Source organism: Manacus candei, unplaced genomic scaffold (assembly GCF_025592945.1).
Source record: "Manacus candei isolate 608988 ecotype Guabito, Panama unplaced genomic scaffold, ASM2559294v1 h1tg000020l, whole genome shotgun sequence".
In the NCBI taxonomy this organism is placed as follows: domain Eukaryota; kingdom Metazoa; phylum Chordata; class Aves; order Passeriformes; family Pipridae; genus Manacus; species Manacus candei.
This window is the reverse complement of record NW_026138068.1, coordinates 3,442,102-3,463,367: the sequence shown is the minus strand read 5'-3', so window position 1 is coordinate 3,463,367 and position 21,266 is coordinate 3,442,102. Positions and strand designations below refer to the sequence as shown.

The 21,266-nt window shown below is 41.4% G+C and overlaps 1 protein-coding gene across 2 annotated transcripts in view; it reads right to left on the bottom strand.

The window, feature by feature from the left end:
• Window positions 1-18,277, bottom strand: part of IFT81 (intraflagellar transport 81) — a 44,145-nt gene extending 25,868 nt beyond the window's left edge. For both annotated transcript variants that reach the window (XM_051785812.1, XM_051785811.1), the window contains exons 1-9: window positions 17,995-18,277; window positions 17,090-17,193; window positions 15,879-16,059; window positions 12,934-13,023; window positions 11,835-11,900; window positions 11,407-11,517; window positions 10,059-10,143; window positions 2,622-2,785; window positions 243-338 (exon numbers count right to left, since the gene is read on the bottom strand). In XM_051785812.1, coding sequence (XP_051641772.1) covers window positions 243-338; window positions 2,622-2,785; window positions 10,059-10,143; window positions 11,407-11,517; window positions 11,835-11,900; window positions 12,934-13,023; window positions 15,879-16,059; window positions 17,090-17,193; window positions 17,995-18,138 — 1,041 coding nt within the window. In that variant the 5' untranslated portion in view covers window positions 18,139-18,277. The remainder of the gene's footprint in view (window positions 1-242; window positions 339-2,621; window positions 2,786-10,058; window positions 10,144-11,406; window positions 11,518-11,834; window positions 11,901-12,933; window positions 13,024-15,878; window positions 16,060-17,089; window positions 17,194-17,994) is intronic.
• Between the last annotated feature and the right edge of the window lie 2,989 nt (window positions 18,278-21,266).

Here is a 21,266-nt window from a genome sequence, read left to right as displayed (position 1 = left end):
AGAATTGCTGTGCTGCAAGGACAGCAGTCAATACACGTTCACTGACACTGCTGAAAGCAACTGCTTGGCTCAGCCCTCAACACACACACGTTCAACAGCTCTTTATTTTTCTTTTTGTCCTCCATTATTATGTATTTCTGATTTATGCTAAATAAATTAAAGAAAAAAAAACCCAGCATGTAAAACAATCAGTGATTTTCTCTCCTGCTTTTCCTTAAAACACAATTTTGTTCCCTTCTTACCTGCTGGCGATACATGGAAAATTTACTATCTGTTGGCTCATACTTCATCATTCTTTTCTCAGTAAGCTGATTCATTTGTGCATTGACTTCATTTATCTGCAAGACAGAGCAGAAAACTAAGGAAAAGGAGCTTGATTTCTTTTTCTTCTCCAAGAATTAAATGCTTTGCAACCCAGATTTACCATCCAGCAAGTTCCTTTTCTAAAACAGAGAAACAGACCCAAAAAGCTCCATGAGTCATTAAGTATTGGCCAGGAAGAGGCTGTTTTTGGATTTCCAGTTCTGTGCCTTTATGATAAGGCAGAAACACGACGTTGGCCCTGAAAATGAAGTAAAGTGGTGCATGTGGAGAGAAAATGCAGTGAACTGGTACAGGAAAAAGACTGTTATTGCCACATTCTGAGTGAAAAATGCCATTTTATCAATATTAACTAAAATTCCTTTTCGTCCAACAGTTTAACCACAACTTTAAAGAGAAGCAAATAAAGATTAAGGGATAAAAATTTCATCAATACTTTGAGAAATCACAGACCATCATATTCCAGCTGTGTGGCACCTTTTTTTTCCTGCCACAAGATGCACTTGGTTGCTCCTAATCCCAAAACTGTTGAGCTTCATTCCAGCCAAAGCTTCAGAGCTGCTGCATCTGGAGCTCACAGACACACCAATGTGCAGATTCCAGCTTTCCCAGCACACTGGGACTCTCCCAAGCCATGGAAACCACAGCCCTGGCAACCTTCCTTTAATTCTCTGCTCTCTAGATGGGAGCTGATAAGGCAGCAGTGTAAATATGTGCACAAATCCCCTGGAGTCAAACCCTAACACAGGGACAGTGCTGGGCATCACCCTGACAATCTGGGAGCAATATCCATGTGCCTGGAAAACCAAGTATTGCAAAAAAAGCGCTCAACAGGACTAAAAATACTCTAACACCTGTAAAAAAACCTCTCCTGTGAATTCTATTCTATTAGTGGCAGAACAGGCCTGAATTTGAAAATGGCATAAGAATTCCCTTGTGTGAATAAATTCCTGGGTTTTATATTCTAAAATGCATGATGGTAACATGCTTAGTGCAGTTCAGCTCCTTTTTAAGGCACTGAGATAATAAAAAGCTGACTTAAAAAAAAAAATCTAAGGCCATGCTGTGATAACAGCCAAGTGTATGACATGGTTTTATTATCTTTCAAGAAGAAGATACTTCCAAAATATAAAAAAATCAAAGGTTACATCATGGAGAAAGAGAAAAAAAACTCAGAGCCTTTTAAAACATTGCCAAAAACCCAACAATACACTCGGAAAAGAAACGTGCAAAACAGGCTTTCAAGAATGTCTGAAAGACATAACTGCAGCCACAAATATTGTTTTCATTAGAGGGAATAATCTGGGAAAGCAGAGGCTGAATCACAGAGCTGGTTTATTATTTCAGCCCTAATCTCCCAGTTATTAATGCTGTCAGCCCTAACCACGGATACTCTGCTTCCTCATTATCTCCATTTCATAGCAAAACCTGAGCTGGACATCCTGGAGTATTAAACACCTCCCCTGCTAACTCCATGGTAATCTTGTAATCTTCATCATCAATAGAAATACTAATAATTAGCATTCCTCTAAATTCTTCTAGAACATAACATTAGACATTTAATCTTTCATTTAGGATTATGCAAATATGAAAACTTCATAGAGTGAAATACATAAATGTACTTGTGTGGCAACAAATCCCTCTGCATATTTGTAGGATATCCTACAAATAGGGATTTTTTCTCATTTTAACACCATTTGCTTTTAACTTCTGAAAAGATCTAGAAAGGTAAGTCAATTGATGCCCAAATTTCCTTTGCTCTTCACAATTAAACCAAACAATGCAGGTCTATTCCAAACACTAAAGAGTTCTGAGCCACTGCACATGGATTAAGGCATCATATTGTGAAGACCCATCACTCAGGGAATGTTGTTCCCTCTATAAACTCTGTGTATGTGTTGGTATAAACACTCCCCCCGAGGTCTCTGAGAGTTAAAAACAAGTGAAATCTGAAAAAAACCAGCCCTTTAGTGCTAGATTACCAGCTCTGCTCAGACCATTCCAAATTGCCAACACAATTTCCTAAATAGCACCTAAGGATATGATTGGGTTTGGGGTTTGTTTTGGGGTTGGTTTGTTTGTTTGTGTCTGTTTTGTGGGCACTTAAAAAAAAACCAAAACTTATCTGAGAGTTTGCATTTAGTGATTAAGACATTATCCTTTGGTTTTACAGCTGAAGGGAGGTTCCTTTGGGAATGAAACATTTTCTCAAGGGTATAAAGTAGGGATAAGAACACCAGAGTGTACAAGAAACTCAGCTTATGCTCCAGAACAATTCAGTGCAACCTTGGTGCCCTCACCTCACTTTGCAGGGCAGTGAGATCAGACTGAGTCATGGCTGGCTCTGCAACCACCTTCTGCAGGAGATACACTGAGGCCTTCTTACTCTCAAGCTCTCTGGGCATTTTTTCAGTAACCAGGTAGGAATTGAAATTTATCTCCTCTTCCAGTTTCTTCATTAAACCTTAAAAACAAATGAAATCAGTGTGTGACTATAAAAGCAATGTAGCAGGTAATTAAGTTTGATTTGCCCAACACACTGGAGTTTTTAGCAGCTGATTACAATAACAACAGCATAACATCTGAGTCTTCTTTTCAGTGCTCAAAGAAAGGGAGTTACTTGATTTAAATTTTTAATCTGGATGTTAAAACAATACAGTAGGTGTTATTATGCACCTCTAACATACAACTGTTAACTCCTTGACAGATTCTTTTCATCAATAAACAAGTAAATCCCTTCTAACATGAAACTCCAGCTGAATCAGATGCAAAATTCAACACATGGCACTGATATAAACTGCCATTAAACCTTTATCTGTACAAAAATCTGAATTTGGCCCAGCTCATGTACAGATTTGTTATATCCTTGGAGCTTCACCTTTAAAATAAAGCTTTTTTTCCATCTGGCATCTAAAAAGGCCTTAAAATGGGCAGAGTTTAATGTATGCCTACTTTAAGGGTCTTTTATATCGCTGGGACACTCATAAATTGCCTCCCTGTAAACAGCCACTATTTTTTCTTATAAAAACAAATGCTTAATCTCAGGAAGCTTATAGACTGAGAATGCAGAAAATAACAATTAAATATAAAATCAAGAAGAAATTCTTGAATAATGGCATTTATAAGTTTTGTTCTACAAAAGCTTAATGCATCTATATCTTACCATGTAAGACTTGGCTCTTGTACAGAGAGTAATTCAGTCTCCTTAACAGTTAATTTATAAATAAACCCAAGTACATACAGATAAGAACAATTCACAGGTAGAAAAATGCGACAGAATAAAAGGAAACATCTATTTAAATTACATTGCAGAGTCTGCACTGACAACAGGCAGTTTAGTGCAATTACTCCTCTGAGACAACTGTGCCAAGGACTACAGGAGTTGGAAGTTACATGTCAGATGAGAGTGGGAACGTGTATTTCAGAGCAGTTTTTATGATCTAGCTGACTAAAAGGTAAGTACTCCTGGTTCTTTTGCTTTATAAGATAACTTGCTGGAGTTGGAGGGTTTTGTTCTCTCCATATTTAGGAGAAGATGGAATTGCAATGAAAATTGCCAAGAAAAACAAGAAGTTCACGATTTTCTTCTCTTTCATTTACTGCACAAGCAGAGAAGAGCACAGAGATACAAAAGTACAGCTGATGTTGCTGAAACAGAGATGGGAAAGGATGTAGATGAAAGCAGATTTTGGTTCTCAGGCTAAAGAGCATGACTGATAAAACAAGGTCAGAATGAAGTGAAACAACCCAGGAAAAGGGGCCCCCTTCATTCTGCTGCTCTTCACCTCTCCCACTCTGCCCTGAGAGATCCTCCTCACCCCCTGCTCCCAGCCCAGGCTGCCAGGAAAGCTGCCAGAGGGGAAATAAGCCATTAGCTCTTGAGAAAACCTCAAGAACTGGAAGAAAGAAAACAGACCCTGGGGAAAGCAGCGCTGCCAACAAAGGCAAGTCAACACAAACTAAATATGAGTGGGAATTCCTCTTTTCCAGCAGTTTAGTTTGTTGGTTTCTGCATTTATAGAAAGCAACATTACAGCAGGACCTTCTCCCCTTGGTGGAGAGGCCATTTATTTCATGCAAAACAGCCCCCACACTGGTTTCAGAGTGGGAAAAACCAAGTTACTCTGTGTATGGAACAGCCATCGTGTCCTTGGCACTGCAGCTGCACCTGAGAAACACACTGGGACTTCCTGGGAGAGACTTCCCAATTCTTTCTTCCACAAGAGTTCCATTCCAATCCTCCTCAGCCCACCACAGAGCTGGGCAGGAAGGACCACATTTTAATGTCTCACTAGAAATCTCCCACCTCTGCAAATGCAGCAAAGCTGCTTCCCACATCCCCTGGGAGCTGAATTATCACCTCAGAACTCACTGGAACACAACTCCCAACCCGATATTTCTGCCCAAGGTCTGTGGTGTGGAAATCAATGTGATATTGATTATTTGGATATGAAATATTAATATTTTAATTAAATCAAATTAACTTCTTGGTTTTCTTAGCAGCAAAAAAAAAAAATCTGCATATATAACCTATACTTTATTTCTTGTGCTGTTCCAATTTTCTGATCAAAATATGCAGCCCAAAGGATTTGTCGTAGACAATAAACTTAGCAAAGAACCACAAGAGCTTTCATAAGAGCAGGGACCTTTTGACTTCATGGGCTATAACCTTGATCACTATCTGATTTATTTCCCAAATAACCTCAGAGTTGCTCCGAGCTCCTGTCACACCCTGACTGGTTCTCGTGCTTATTCCTGACAGTGCAACGAGCAACAAAGCAAGTTAAAACCTGACATCTTGATGGGGAAAGACATGATGTCAACATCCCTTATGACTAATGTTTCTTCCCTAAATACATTGGATATATTTTCCCTGCTCTTCAATTCAACATATGGAGAAGTAACTACTGAAGAGCTACTTTAGCTGCTTAACAGAGCCTTAAAAACCCAAACACGGAGCAGCTCTTGGTTCGGGGTTTTGGGTTTTTTTTGTTTTGTTTTTTTACAGTGAAAAACATTCTTTTGCAAATTCCCAGGCTAGAGAGGGAAAAAAAAAAAAAGCCATCATACTTCAAATCTTTCCATAACACATATAAATTCTGTTTTTAATGTTTCAACATTGACTTATGGTTACAAAACGTACACACGTAAGCGGCACAGAAATCTGGCTCTGTGCCCTAAGGTTATTTTAACAAGGTTCTGCCAACCACGTATTTACATGTGCAGAGCTATTCAGAGCAACTCCTCATGTTTTCCATTCAAATATTTTCATTATTATTATTATTATTATTATTATTATTATTATTATTATTATTACAGAGAGAGGGATGGGAGAAAAGAGTTTATTCCTGCTTGCTCAGTTATGTAGAGGAGAGGCAACTTCCTCTGCATAATTCTGCTGGTGGACTTTAAACTTGATTCACCTCATGCTCAGGTTCCCACTTCTTTTCCCACTATAGGGATGCCAACTGCACATCCTGGACCAGAACCATTTGCAACAGGACTTCAGTTTTTTAAAAGGGGGGAAAAAAGAGAGAGGGGCCCTCATTTTATAGATTCTCTGCCAATACTTTGTTCAATATCACATCAGAAGGGCACAACAAAGGCATGGCTGGAACAGACTTCCAACATCAAATCCCTTTCTGCAGGGACTGAAATGATTCCCTCCACAGCTTCCAACGCCACCACTTCCAATTTCCCTCTGTTAAACAGGGATTTTAAACAGGGATATTAAAGAGAGGCCTGGGACATGCAAACACTGACAGATCAACCATCCCTTCAATATATCCCTGAAAATCTGAAAAGCTTCCTGAATTTGCCACTGTAAATTATGCTCTCCATGTTTATAATTATTATTGGAGCTCTTTGAAACCTCTCTGACCTTTCAGAGTTCTTCTTGAGTGTTGAATTGTCACAGGCTGCAGTGATGGACATCTCAGAGCCCAAACCAGGGGCAGTGGGACTCTGCTCTTGCATTTTCTCCCAGAAACAAATGCATGGATATCACCTTATTTATGACACTGGGAGCTCCTGTTCCCCCATTTTTATACCTGACTCACAAGTTCTTTGTAGAGTCACTTCCTAGGAAAGAGCCTCACATTCCATAAACACATTGCATATACATTATTCCTGGGGGAATGCCGTGGAATTTGGCTATTCCTTAAAATAGAACCTGTTGGCATGGGCTTGGCTTCCTAAGTGATTCCAGTCACTTCAAATCAACAGTCTCCTCATTATTCAGTCACTTCCCTATTTTTATTTCCCCAGAGATCATTTGCTATTTTCTTGCAGGAATCTGGTGAAAATACTAAACAAAAAAGAGCCAAACCCCAGTGGGTGATGATTCCACTTCTTTCTAAACCTTCCACTAAACTCCTTGGAATCCTTTTAACAGGGGTCATGTTGAATTTTTGCTGCCTTGTTTGTTCTTCAAAATGAGGTGCAAGAGTCAAAGACCTTAAAAACACTCCCAATCTTACCAACCAGACTTGTATCTCCTCAGAGATACCAAATTATCTTAAAACTGCTTAACCCTCCCCTTGCATCAATTGTCAGTGACTTTATAATAAATAATATCTTCTAAAGATGGAAATAAAGTTCCATCTGAGCCAGTCTCTTTTACCAAATACTTCTAGAACTTTAATTCCAATGTGGTCTGTAGTTTTGGAGGAGATCATTTAACCTTGGAATTTTAGGGAAAGGCGGTTCTGTGAAAAAGAAAAATGCTAATGTTTTCTATCAAATGGAATATATAAATAATAGCTTGCTAACTTTCTATTTTTCATCAAGAATGAAAGAAAATAGACATCTGTACAAAGCAATTCCTCCTTGACCGGTGTCTGTGAAGTTCCCAGTGTCCTAAATCTATTACTACACATAAATTTAATGAATTTTATAAATTACACATTTTACTGTTTATCAACAATCATTTTAACACATTCTTTAATCAATATTTCCAAGCTACTCATCCACTTTTTTCACATTTTTGCCAATAAAGTGACGAATAACGTTCTGCAAAGTAGACAGAGATGAAGAATTTCAGTTATTCAGTTTGTTTAACAATTTGTGTTTGTGCCAGCAGAGATAATCAGAGCAAAAAGGTGGCAATCTTGGAGAGAAAGCATGAGCTGGGTTACGGGTATTCAAACTGGTGGCCAGTGTTCATAAAAATATAACTCATATCCAGAACAACAACAGAAGAAAACCCTCCAGAATCTGCAAATTCAGGTTATTCAGGGCTACCAGCAGCAAATCCCTTTCTAATTGAACAACATCCTGAGTAGTATTGAAGTTAAGAAATAGGGAAGGGCTGAAGTCAATGAACAGGGAAGGTTCTGTGAAACCATCATCAATTTTAGTCTCAAGAACAGCTCATAACAATCAGTGATACAATACAAAGTCTTATAAATATTATGTTTCTAGGAGTTAAGAACCTGCTAACCATAAGCTGTATTTTCCTGGCACATTCAAGCAGGCTCATGCTAATTATATGCTAATGATTCTCAGGAATACATGGGAGTTGCATTCCTTAAAGAGTTCCTTCCCATTTCTTTAAAGCACTTCATCCTACATTAATTATGAAGTCATCAAATCCATAAGACAAACAACAAAGCTTCTACTCATGAACAACTTCTAACATTTTATCTTGCCTAGGAAGTAAAAACTGAAGTATTAAAACAGGGAAATATTAAAAAACGGAAGAAATTTCTTTTAAAGGAAAGGATCTCACTTCCAGTGAAACTCCAGCTGTTGGATTGTCAGCAGACAAACTACACTGCTATGAGGAGGCAGCTGAGGCAGCCAAAGGGAATCTTAAAACTAAAATACATTGTGCTAACTGTAACCCAACAAAGCTTTTAAAATAACTGGAAGCTTTTAAAATAAAATGCACTGTGCAGTGCACTGTGGTCACCTAATTTCAATTATTAAAAAAACAGTTGGCTTTCTGTAATTGCTGCTACAGGCAGTGCCTTTGTAACTCCAGTGGGGAAGAGCAATTACAGAGCTGAGTCCTGAAGTCTTTGTCTGGGCAAAATTTCAACACAAGTTTTCTTAAGTAATGACTCCAAGCTTTGCTTCGGAACATCTAAATACTTTTTGTTTTCCCCTGCAAGTAGGACTCAAGATAAGGAAATTAAATATGTTAACTTTATTTTCATCTCAATGATGACATGACATATTTACTGGCTTTTTATTATGTTACCTTTGCTTCTGTGAACTGAACCCATCAAGTTTCCATTGGCCTTTAAAAAACCCAGGAACTAAAACAGAAATGTTGATACAGCTTTGCTGTATAAACTCTCTGATAGCTACTGCAAAAAAAGGAGCAGTTATAAAATCCACTGCAGGGCCCTGTGAGTGAAGAAGATGGTTCAGATACTCCCTTAGTTCCACTTGTGGTTCAGTGGCTGATGAGCATCATAAAAAAATGAAGTAAAATTACAAAGTAATAACAACACGAGGTGGAGACTGAAAAAAACTCCTTTAACTCAGAGGAGCTGCCAAAGCAGTTCAGTGATGCAACTGAAACAGCAAATGTTCTTGAAAGAGTAGGACAATGACTTGGTTTACTAAATTTAAATTGAGAAATAGCCAGATTCTATAATTTTGGAATTAATTTATACATGTTTCTATGGCACGTTTTTCACCACAGTAACCCAGAATTCAACTGGAAAAGCCCCATGGAAGGGACAGGTTATCTTCCATACAATAAAGTATTTCCCAATAAATCCACCCCAATACCTGCATGAACAGCACATAAAACCTCTGTCAGTCCTGTGATGTGTTATTAATAATCAAATGTGAGGAATAAACTGAAAGGGGTCAGTGATTTGCAAAGATCACACATGTCTGAAACACTGAACCTTCAAAAATTATCCTGGAGGGTCCCTCCCAGCTCAGGAGATTTTATGATTCTGTGACTCTAAACTGACTCTCAGTTTTGGTGTCAAATTGCCTGGATAATCCTTGGAACATTTCCTTCAAAGTGATTAAATCACCAGAAACCTGGAGGTTGTCAAACTGTCCTTTGGAGACAGTCAGTTCCACATTTCTCTAGTTACTGCAACTCTTCCACCTCCTGTTGTTATAGACGAGCATGTAGAACTAACTCACTCCACAAGGCATAGAATTTATTTTGCTTTAGTTATTTTCAGTCTGAGATATCACTGAAAACAAGGAGAAGCAATCTTGCTGTTATGAATGTAATTCAGCAACATACAGCTCAATAAATTAGTTGCATAGAGAGAACAAAGAATGTTGATATATAAACAGATATACTAATATACAAATATAGAGGCTTCAACATATAGATATATCTAGTATCTACATATTTGTATCTATATATCTATAATCACACACATTAAAAGTGTGTGCTGTGTATATAAATATAATTAAATATAATTTACAGTCTATTAAAAAAAGCTGAATTAGGAAATAGCTTTATTTTTGGTACCTTAAAAAACTACAGCACAAAACTGCACTGCAACAAGAAACAGGCCTTAAAGCTTTTCAAACAAATACTTTATAGAAGATAACCAGAAAAAACACTGAATAAAACAGTATTCAACGTATTTGTCCATTCACTGAGAGCATTTTTAAGAAGCAGTATTTCACCAATGCCCAGTTACAAACACAAAAGGCATAAAAGCTTAGAAAAGACAAACTTCTGACTGAGCAAGAGGTTTTGATTTAATTTCTGCCAGAGAAGTGTAACCCCTTTGTAGATCACCACTTACTTTCAGGTTTTGAATCAGCTACTGCATCCTGCATCTCCTTCAGCTGGAGCTGGGCTCTCTGCAGCCTCTGCTCTGCATGGAACAACTTTGGAGAGAGAATTGGACACACATAAGCTCATCCCTTGGAAATACATATTCAAACAACTAAACCAAAAGAGCAAAAGAACCTCAAACAGAAAAAATGGCAGCTCTAAGCATCTGGTGAGGATCTGTTTCACAAGGGAATGTGCCAGAGCAAATTTTCAACACTTGGCCTGGGTTTATTTGATATTCCCTAATGTTAAATGAAGAGAGGATTCTTGTTCTCCCAAGTGATACTTTATGGCAGAACTTCATTCAACAATTTTCAACCAAAATTATAAGTGCCTTGAGCATTACAACAACAACAAAAGGCAGCAAGAATCAGGATTGCAGGTGGTACCTGTCCTTATCCTTCGGTCCCTGCAATGCAGCTGAGTTGTCACAGCAATCCACTGTCCATCCCAAGAGCAGATGGAAAGTTTCTTGCCAAACAAGCCCCAGCTGATTTGCATTTTTATGATTTATGGAGATGTGTACTAAGAACTGGAATTAGCTGGACATCACATTCATTTTACTTGTGATCTCATGCAGGTTCAAGCAAAGACCCAACAGCCTGAGAGCTACTAATTCCCATTGATTCCACATGCAGACACAGACTGCAATACACGAGATCTGGGGGTTTTTCCCCTTTTATTACAGTGTTGCAGTTCAGGCTACAGAATTTGGTGAGATGGTGTAACAAAATGGCACCGGATTTTACGAAAGTACCTTGTTTTGACAACATAGGTCAGGAATAAAACCCACCCTCACACTCAGAGGTGTTGACATCCAATGTGTTGACAGCTTCCAGTGCTTCTCAGGACACCACTTTTGTCAAACTCAGGGACCAAAATCCCAAGGTTGCTCCTGAATACATATTCCCCCCACCCAGGGAGAAGCTGAGGTACTTGCTGTGCTGCTCAGCCCCTGAAATCTTGGTGCAGATGCACAGAGATAGAAATCAAACCAAGGAAACATTTGCTCACTCCCATAAATATGATGAGTTCCCTTTGGGTGCTCCAGCAGTAAGTCATGGAACGTTTCCTGGGAACACTCAAGGATGATGTCAGTGGCAGCTGAGGCAGCCAAGTACCTTCACTGTGCTGTTCAAAACTTGCAGGGTCAAGCCTCTTCCCTTAAAACCTACACAGATCTTTTAAATGGGATTTCATTTTCTGGGGTCGGAAGAAATTCTCTACTGTTGGTCCTGCTGTCTTTCTAAAATGCCTGATTCCCAAACAAATGTCAACAGCTCTTTATTTTAATAGGTATGTTTTCATGTCAGTACCTGACTTTTTTGTTCTTGTTTCTGTTGAGCCAGAGATTCTTCTCTCTCTTTTTCCAAGCGGAGCTGTCTTGCTATTTCAAGCATCCGTTGATGATTTTGTACTGTCTCCACCTACAGCAAGTGGATAAATAGTGCATGTTGCTGTCAGATAGTTGAGAAATACATTAAAGGGATCATATGTCTCACAAGCCCACTTAGCACTTCCTTTCTGTGCACGTTACTACTCAGAAATGACAGCAAAGTACTGGACTCGAGATTCTTAAAAGCCCTGGACTGAGGCCTGGGAGATTCCCTGTAGGTCAATTAGTTACTCGACTCCTTCCTAGACATACAGTATGTTTATCTTAATCCCTGTTTGCATTCCAAAATCAGAGTTGCAAGCCAAGGATTATGACACTGAAACGGAACAGTGTTACTTCTCTTATTACCCTCTTCTTGAGACGCTCTACTCTTTTGACCAGTTGATCTTTCTCCTCTTCCATTGCACTGATGTCCTAAAAAGCAGAAAAAAATACATAAATAAATATTAATTTATTTACCATGTATGTTGGATTGGACTAAATTCTCTTCTAATTAATATGAAAATCAGAATTCTTCTCTGAATATACGGAGGTGGTTGTAATTTTATTGATCTACGATCAGAACACCCAGGATTCCAATCTCTCTTACTTCCCCCACAGTTCCCACTCCCTCTATGCTAACACTCCTCATCTGCATCCCTGAGTATTAAGTGTGAACATTTAAAATACATGCAGGTGGATTTCTCTAAAATAAAAACAAACAAACACACACCACCAAGGAAAAATCAGCACAAACTCAACATCGGATGCAGTCTGACATATGTTCTTAATGTCACCATCATTACCCACTTCCTGGCAGACCATTCTGCAAGAAGCTGCATATGAGGGATGTCTGCTGCCACTTTTTGTATTAGAACTGTGTTAAAAGAAACACTTTCTAGTGCTGAAATATGTATCTGATTATTATTTTCCTTTAATCCTATTTTACAACAGCAGGACTCCACAGATTGATAGTTATGAGAGAAATGGAAATAAATTCTCCAAATGTACATCTCAACATTTGCTTGGCTTGTCTATATGTCCCCTGGAAAGCTGTACACAGGCTTAATTATTTTGCTGAAACAGGGCAAATATCTTTACTTAACACTTTATCCACACGGGTTCATCATCATTGTTGACTTAAGCTCTTAATTCATTCAACACCCTCTGGAATTATTACCCTGTATCAGGAAAGCAAAAGGTTTTGTATGAGTTTGCATTCAGAGGAAATGGAGTTCTAATATTTGGAAATCATGCTGAACAGAGTCTTGGCAGCCTCAATCCCCCAATCTGCTCCAGAAAGCTCCGCTCTGAGCACGAGTAAAGACTTTCTGCTCTGTTTGCCAACACAGCACAGTTTCCAAAAGGCAGCTGCAGAGCCCACCAGCTCTGGCCTCTACAACTTACAAACCCAACAAAAACAGGGCTTCAAAAAACAACCAAAGAAAAGCTGTGCATTTTTTTTTACCCTTCTTATCTCTGCAGTGGATAAACCAGATATTTTGAGCTGCTCGTACTCCTTATGCAGGTTTTTAAATGCTTCCATGAGTTCTTCATACTACAAAAGGAAACAGAAATCGTGCAGAATGAGCTCTGTGTCTGGGGATTTTCAGATCAACACATCACTTTATTACTATGATAGTATATGTAGACATAGAAATATGGTGAGAAAAAGAATAAAATGCATTTTTTTCACTGCAAAAGCTTGTCAACTTAGAAACTAAAAAATCACAGTGCATTATCTTGCATTTAAAGGTCCAATCAGAATTTCACAATTTCTTCAGTATTTTCATCTCTTCCCTTGTAACACAACAGTGTATTTTCAAAGCAGAGAGACAAGATGTTAGCTGAGAGGGACAAATCCATAATAACAAATTATTCTCTCTTACTGTAAATCTGTGTATATCACATCCATACATTTATCAGCCCAAAAAGGAAGAGCCTGACCTAACAAAACACTTGACTGAAGCCATGGGGCTTGAATTTGCAGAGTGGCTCAAGAGCACAGCTGAGGTAACACGTGAGGAGTGGCTGTGACACGTTGCATAACCCAGGTACCTCACAGGGACTGACTGATGCAGCTCAGCACTCAGGGAGAAGGAGACAGTGTGCTACTTCCACACCAGCACAGTGCCCACCAGGAATCTTAAACTGAGAGGCAGTGTGAAAGTCTGTGTGGGTAGAGAAATAACAGGGGACAGAAAGAGTTTAGAAATATGGAGAGGAAATAAATTTAGATTCGACTTGGAGAAATGCAAGCTGAGGTATAAGGGAAGATAATCTCCACAGAAACAGCCATTCAATGAGATGGAAAAATCTAAAAAGAGAATATCAAGTCATTTTTTTACTTCCTGGAAAGAGCAGTTGATACGAAAGTTGAACACAAAATGGCAACAGCAAAGGCCAGTTCAAACAAAGGCATCAAAGCCCTGAGCAGTGAAGCAGCAATTCCATTCTATAAAACCCTGGGGAACCAGCAGCCAGAGTGCTCTGCTCAGGTCTGGTTGTTGCAGTTTCAAGCACGGACTGACAAGCTGGAATGAATTCAAAAAAACAGTAATAAAATGGCTACTGAGAAGAAGATAAAACCACAGAGAAAGAGCTGGATTGAATGGCAAATAAAGGTGTGATAAGGAATGCACAGGCTGGACAAGGAGGAACAAGTTAGGAGTGAAAACCCAGCTGGTTTCCATGATGCCACTAAGGCACTGTGGAAGTCCTTGAACAAAAATGAAATACCAGGTGGTCCCTGAGGAAGTGCTTTCACCACTTCTGCTGTCCAACAGCTTTCCTTTGTGTGTCCCTACCTCTGTCAGAAGAGGAGTTTAGGAAAACTTTTCCTTAATGGACACAAAAATTCAGACCAATGGTAGGACTCAAACAAGGGCAGAGCACAGTTTGATGGATCATAACAAAGGGAAGGCTCTCACTTTTCACTATTGGTACCCCCACAGGCACCTGGAATATGGGACACACTCAAATGACCAAAGAACACCCAGGTTCCTATACGGAAAGAAAGATTCCTGGCAGCTGGGAGCAATTCACTGAAGACTGGACAACTAAATTAATGCCTGAAGTTGCTAATTTTTTAAATTTTAAACTGCAGCCAATCCAATGTGTAAATCCCAACACAGTGGGAAGGTGGTAGGTATGCTGAGTATCTTGTATAAATAATTTTTAAAAGTACATTTGAGTTTGATTCTACACAGCCATAAAATCTGACCATGTTATAAAGCGTCCAAACCCTCAATATTTGAAATTTCTCTTAAAAGACACCACTGCAAGCCTGTATCTAAATGATTTAGGTTAAATTCTTTAATCCATTAGTATCTAAGTATTTGCATTGTCATGTTAATCTGCAGTAAGGCATTCTATTACCCCAGCTTCTGTTTTGAATTAATCAGCAGGGTATTAGTTTAATAAGATGGTTCTATTACTGTAATCCCAAAAAGGAACACATCTTATGTAATGGAAATTATGGAGGTGGATATTTATACATATTAAGACTGTGACATATGAAAAAACATACAGTCTGAATTGCTTTCTCTCTTTACTACTTCTGCTGAGTTATCCCAAGTTATAAATCAAATATTTTTCGAGGTAACAAAAAACCAAAAGGTTTGGTCAAGCTTCAGTCAGTCTGTTCAGCTTTGCTGGTGCACAGTTAACAAATCAAGTTACCTGTTACAAACACTAAAAACCACTGTGGTTTCATAAAACAAAAGTCACAGAAAACTGGATAAAAAAAATTTAAGTAAATATGTACCTCAGATAATACAGATATAAACCCATAACTTTGGTTCACTTGAAGTTTTACAATTCAAACCCACCCAGTCTGACTATCTAAAATCAACATTCAATGCTCACAAAAGAAGTGGGAACATAATAAGTAGGAATGTCAGCACAGAAAAGAGAAATCTTTTACTTATTCACAAAAAAATAAATGGTTGAAGCAAAAGGAGAATAAGGCTAATACAAATATTGGGCATTAAATACTATCAATAGACAACCATGACTACCAAATACAATCAATTGATAATTAGGAGACATTGGCTTTTGGTGACAACATTTTCTGGACTGCTTTGAAGTGGTAATTTACAGCTAAAAACATAAATGTCATAGTTCATAAGAAAAAAAGATGTTAAAAACTTAAGAAATAAAAATCTGTCTAGGGCAACATGGCTCTGGACACGATCTGGCACCCAGTACTTAATGGGCTGAAAGCCTTTTAATTCAATACTGCCTATTAATTTCCAAATTCAGGGTTATTGGAAGGAAAGTAGTCAAGACATCTATTTCTTATTATGAATCTTTGCTCATCCTCTCTGCCAACATTACTCCCAGATTCTTTCATCCCTCCTCCCACCAGCACTTTAATTCATGGAAAACGTTGGCGCTCAAGAAAAACGGTACCTGTTTGTTGATGTCAGCCACAGTATCATCCTGGAGAAACTCTGCTGGCACTTCCAGTTTCACTAAGAAACGTGCCAGGTAAGCTCTTTTCTTGAGTTCATTGGTCCTCTGCAGAAGCCAGTGTAAGAGAGGATGAATGACAGGTTTGCTCCCAGTAACCAACCCCTGGCGAAAAGCACTTCTGTGTGACAATGACAGAGAAAACACCAAAAAATCTCAAACTAAGGAAAGCTGGCTGGGAACAAAGAATTTGCAATGCTTTGATGCTCCTTCTCCACTTGGCTAATGATTTTCTTAATGCTGTTAAAAGAGAAAATGCTCATGATGAGGCTGAGAGGATTGGGATTGTTCAGCCTGGAGGAGAGAAGGCTCCAGGGTGAGAAGAATCTGGAGGAGCTGACAGGAAAAATGGAAGGAGACCATTTATAAGGGCCTGGAGTGACAGGACAAAGGGGAATGGCTTTCCACTGACAGAGAGTAGGGTTAGGTGGGATGTTGGGAAGAAATCCTTCTGTATGACGCTCAGAGAAGGTTGCCCAGAGAAGCTGTGGGTGCCCCATCCCTGGAAGCGTTCAAGCCAGGGTGGATGGAGCTGGGAGCAACCTGGTCTAGTGAGAGGTGTTCCTGCCCATGGCAGAGGGCTGGACTAGATGATTTTATGGTTTTTAAGATCCCTCCCAATCCAAACCGTTCTGGGATTCTGTGATGGCAGTTTGCAGTTTCGAATCCCCATTCTGCTCCCTTGAGGCAGATAAAACCCCCATAACGCACTAAAAGGATAAAGCCAGGAGGGACGACTCCCGGTTCCCTGCGGCAGTCTCGGGGAATGCCGGCAGGGTGGGCGGGGCGCGGGACTTGGGCATCACCTGGCGCAGGTGAGTCGCTCCCGCCTCGGGCGCTGCGGGGCCGGGCCGGGCCGACCCTGCCGGGCGGGCAGTGCCCTCTGCCGGCAGCGCCCGCCACTGCACCTGCCCAGGTGTGGCACCGCACCTGGCACCACATCCCGCATCCACAGGGACACGGCAACAGCTCCGGCACCGCACCTGGCACCACATCCCGCATCCACAGGGACACGGCAACAGCTCTGGCACCTGGGATCCCATCCCAACCTCCCCAAGGACACGGGAACAGCTCTCACCTGAACTAAAGGTCACTACCACATGAGCAGCAAACAACGTTTTGATGGTGTTTGCAGGTAAAAGGATACTCACAGGTCTGACACATTCCCCGGAGGTTTGTATTTGAGAATTCCAAGGAGGCTCAGCATTCTTTTAGCTGTTTGTTCTGGCAGCTCCTCTCTAATGTCAACAGCATGCTAAATAGTTTGTAGAAATTATTTAATTAATTACTTATAGGTAATAATAATTATTATATCATAATATTACTAAATATTGTAATTATGACATTATTTATTTTATAATAATTTTTTAATTATTATGATTATATTGTTAACTAAATTAATTATAATTATTATATACTTCTTTGTCCAAGTGGTATCAATTAACTGGCAACACTAAAAGAATTGACTTTATTACTTTATCAAATGATAGTGAGATACTCTGCACAGAACATCCCTTTTATCACCAAACTTCAATTCTCTTCTAATTTCCTCCAACATGTGTATTCAGGTAAATTCTTCCTAAATTACCATTCTCCCTGCTGACAGGAATCATCTATGCAGACACTCTGAACACATCCAAGAAGGAATTCGGGCATCCTGGCACTCCAAGGCACAGGTATCTGTGCCCCAGATGTGTGGACATGTGTGTGTGCAGGGCACAGCCTGACCTTGCCCTAAGAACATGAAGGTTCTCAGTACGAACCAACATCTGTATCCTGAATTTCACAGGGAAAACATCCAGTGATCAGTCTCTGGGGACAGGGATCCAGTCCCTGCCCCAGGGAACATCTGCTGCTTAGCAAATATTTTTATACACTCAGATGTACTGACAGGAAGGATTCTTGCCAGGCACATTTATTCCCAGGACGATCCATACAAGCTGTTTTGAAAAACCAAGCACGCTACGGGATTACACTGAGCCAGACCCAAAGAAAAGCACATTTCGGTGTCAAACCCACTGCAAGAGGTGTGAGCAGCTCTGAGCGCCCCCCTTACCTTCGGGTCAATCTCGCCCAGAACATCATTGAGCAGCTGCAGCAGCTGCACCGACTCCAGGGAGTCAAACGAGATTAAGTTGTAGTTCTTCCTGAAGGGCTCCTGATTGAGCTTCTCGACAATGAACTGCATTTGGTCACCCATGGCGGTGTCCCGGGGGGCACCCGCAGAGGACACACGGCGGGTGTGGGGGCGGTGAGCTGGGCCGCGGGGACGGGGCGGGCCGGGGGGCCCGGGCCGGGCCTGGCGATGAGGCCCCAGCGGAGCCTCCCGACACCGCGGGGACGGTTGCCGGGATACGGCGCTGACGTCACTTCCGATGCCACGGCGGAGCGGCGGGAACCGGGACCGCGCCGGGCGGGGAGGGGGCGGGGTCTGATAATGAGGGGGCGGGGCCAGACTGTGACAGAACGGGGTTGATCTGTGAGGGGGCAGGGCCGGAGCATGTGTGGGCGTGGTCTAGCTCTGGTGGGCGTGGCTGGGTTGTGAGGGGGCGTGGTCAGGCTGTGAGGGGCGCGCTCTGTCTGTGGGAGCGTGTCCGGGGTGTGGTCAGGGGCGGGGCGAGTGTGGGTGTGTCGGGGCGGGGCCCACCGGGGCGGGTCCCGGCAGGTCTTTCCGGGTTCTCCCGGCGGGTCTCGAGTTCGCGCCCGCTGCTCGCGTGTTTCGCTGCCCTCGCAGCCGCCGCAGCCCGAGGAAGCCCTCCCGGTGGCCTCGCGGTGTGCCCCGGGCAGCCCTTCCCGCTCAGTCCCGTCCCGTTTTCTCCCCGCCGCGAACGTGCAGGGGCCGCGGCCGAGGTCGCTGTGGGGGCTCTGGGGCGGACACGGCACAGGGAAAGGCTCCCGTGCGGCTCCGTCACGGCACAGGAACAGGTCCGAGATTCACCCTCCGCAGGATGAACTTGGCTCTGCGGCTCCTCCCGAGGGAGGTGATTGCGGCGTGTGTAGGAGATGCACAAACAGATTGCTGCAGTTACCCAAGTAAGGTTTCTGGCAGGCTCTGACAGCACAAAGGGGCGTCGAGCGTGGCTGGTGTGGGTGTCAGGTGAATGTTACTTCATTCCTTTGAAGTGGAAAGGTGTGCAGAGGATCCCTGTGGAATGGGAACGCCAGTCCCGCGCCAGGCTTCACCCTGGGGAAAACGGCAAATGTGTGTCCTCAGGGTTGGACATCAGTTTTCAGCCTCAAAATACCCATAAATATATAGTGCATAAACCTGAAACAGGGACAGCAGCTCCAAAACCACCAAACAATCCAAACCAGATATATATTAAAGTGAAACTTGTTCATGAAATCTCTCAATCTGCAAGATTTTTCTTGCAGATCCTTCAAAAGCCGTGCTTAGACCTGAAATAGGTGGATTTTGGAGCCTCTCTGCTGTTGCAATTAGGTTCTTGGATAGTCTCAGAATCCCATGCGAGTCCCCAGATGATGGATTAAAATACGCAGTGAGTCATGTGAAATTGGTGCCAATTGAAATGCACAGGTTGTAAATCACTGCAGGATTTGACTCAGTAAGTAGCATAACTGTAATACTTTGCAATTCTAAGCACTGTGACTGTCTTGGATGAGCTCTTTTTTCCTTCTGAGAAACAGAAAGCACTTCATAAAATGATTTAATCAAATGTAATCCCCTTCTTCACGGGAAGGCTGAGCAGTGACACTGCATTGGTGTCCAAGCTTTTAACTGGTTAAACAATCACAAAGGGGATGGACGGGTGACTTGTGGTTGTTCATGAAAGCTGTAGGAGAGCCAGGAACATAATCCAGGTCTCTTGACTCCTGGATTTGAACTCTAAAACCAGATCATGTTTCCTTTGTTCTGTCAGTCCATATACTGACCTTTAGGAATCATATTTACCTACAAGTTCCCAGAAGAGATCTACTTTCCCTTGTCATGCTCTCCTGGTATCAATTACAGTTTTCTCTGGTGAGTATTTTGAGCATGTAGGACACAGAGAGAGCAAATGAAAATGGTATTTCTGCTGGAGGTGCTGGGGCCAAACCTGCTCTGTGTAGACTGAGTTAATGGGTTATAGGGAGTATTGCCTGTGGGTCCACCACCACTTAATCCTAGAGAAACACTGTTTCTGTAAATATCATTACACAGCTTTTCTTCAGAGGGGAGAGATTGTGCCTGTGGTGTTGAGAATGGAGAGGAGTCTGTGCTGGGTAAAGTGGGATGGTGCTGCTCTGAGATCCTCCTCTATGTCAGATTATTTTAGTCCCCACACTGAAAGGACTGTTCCCCTCTTCTCATATCTCTCTAATGTTAAAGAGGCAACAGATAAAGAAGAGGAAGGATGTACAAAAACTTTAGAAAATGCCAAGATAAGATGAAAAAAAGATGGTGAGATGGAAACCCATGAAGTCTGATTGTTCTGACTCTGGGGAAGGAGACCTCCATGACCACAGATCATTAAAAGTGGACTGGCTGAGCTAAAAGTGGATTGGTCAACAACCAGCTTGTTGACCTGTTGGAAAGCTCAAGTGACTGAAGGCAGGAGCAAACTCATACATTGGAGCCCAGTTTTGTGGGACTTTCCAACTTGTGGAAGGTGTGAGAGATCCCTTGTCATGCTTTAAGTTTTAGGTTGTCACAGTTCTTTCCTCCAACAGTTTTGTGCTCTTCATACGAGCAGCCCCAAGAGCCATTTTGCTCCCCCAGACTGCCTCTCTTCTGCTTCATACTTACAGTCTGCAGTGGTGTCTGAATTTAAAGAATTACTGCTTAAAAAAAAAAAAAAATCAAGGCTTAGCTCAGTGCCTTGACCTCTTTATCACAAGACAATCTTCACAGACATAAAAGAGATTATAAGCTCTCAGTGCAGCCTTGAGTAAATATTACAGGAAGCAGCTGAGATATTTGTTTGATGCTTAACTTGTCTTAAGTTATGTTAGCTGGGGGATGTGGTATCTGGGTCAGGTCTTACAGATTGAGAGCCAGTGTTCCAGCATATTTGTTCTATAATTCTGTGGTCATTTTCCACATTCCCAAGTTAGTTTGCGCAGAGAGTGATACAGGTTTTGAAGCAAAGTTTCCTAATGACATGAGAGTTATTACAACTATTCAGCCCTATAGTTCCACCCTGCTCTCTGGACAGAGTTTATGTTTTATATTGCTTGGGAAAGGCTTATGGGAGCTGCTCATTGCAGAGGCAACGTGTGGCAGAAAGAGAACAGAGCCTGCAAATGAACTACCCAGAGCTCTCCAGACCTGCCTCATTGCTCCCTCCTGCCTTTCTCCTCTCTTTACAGCCACTGCTGTGTGGAAGC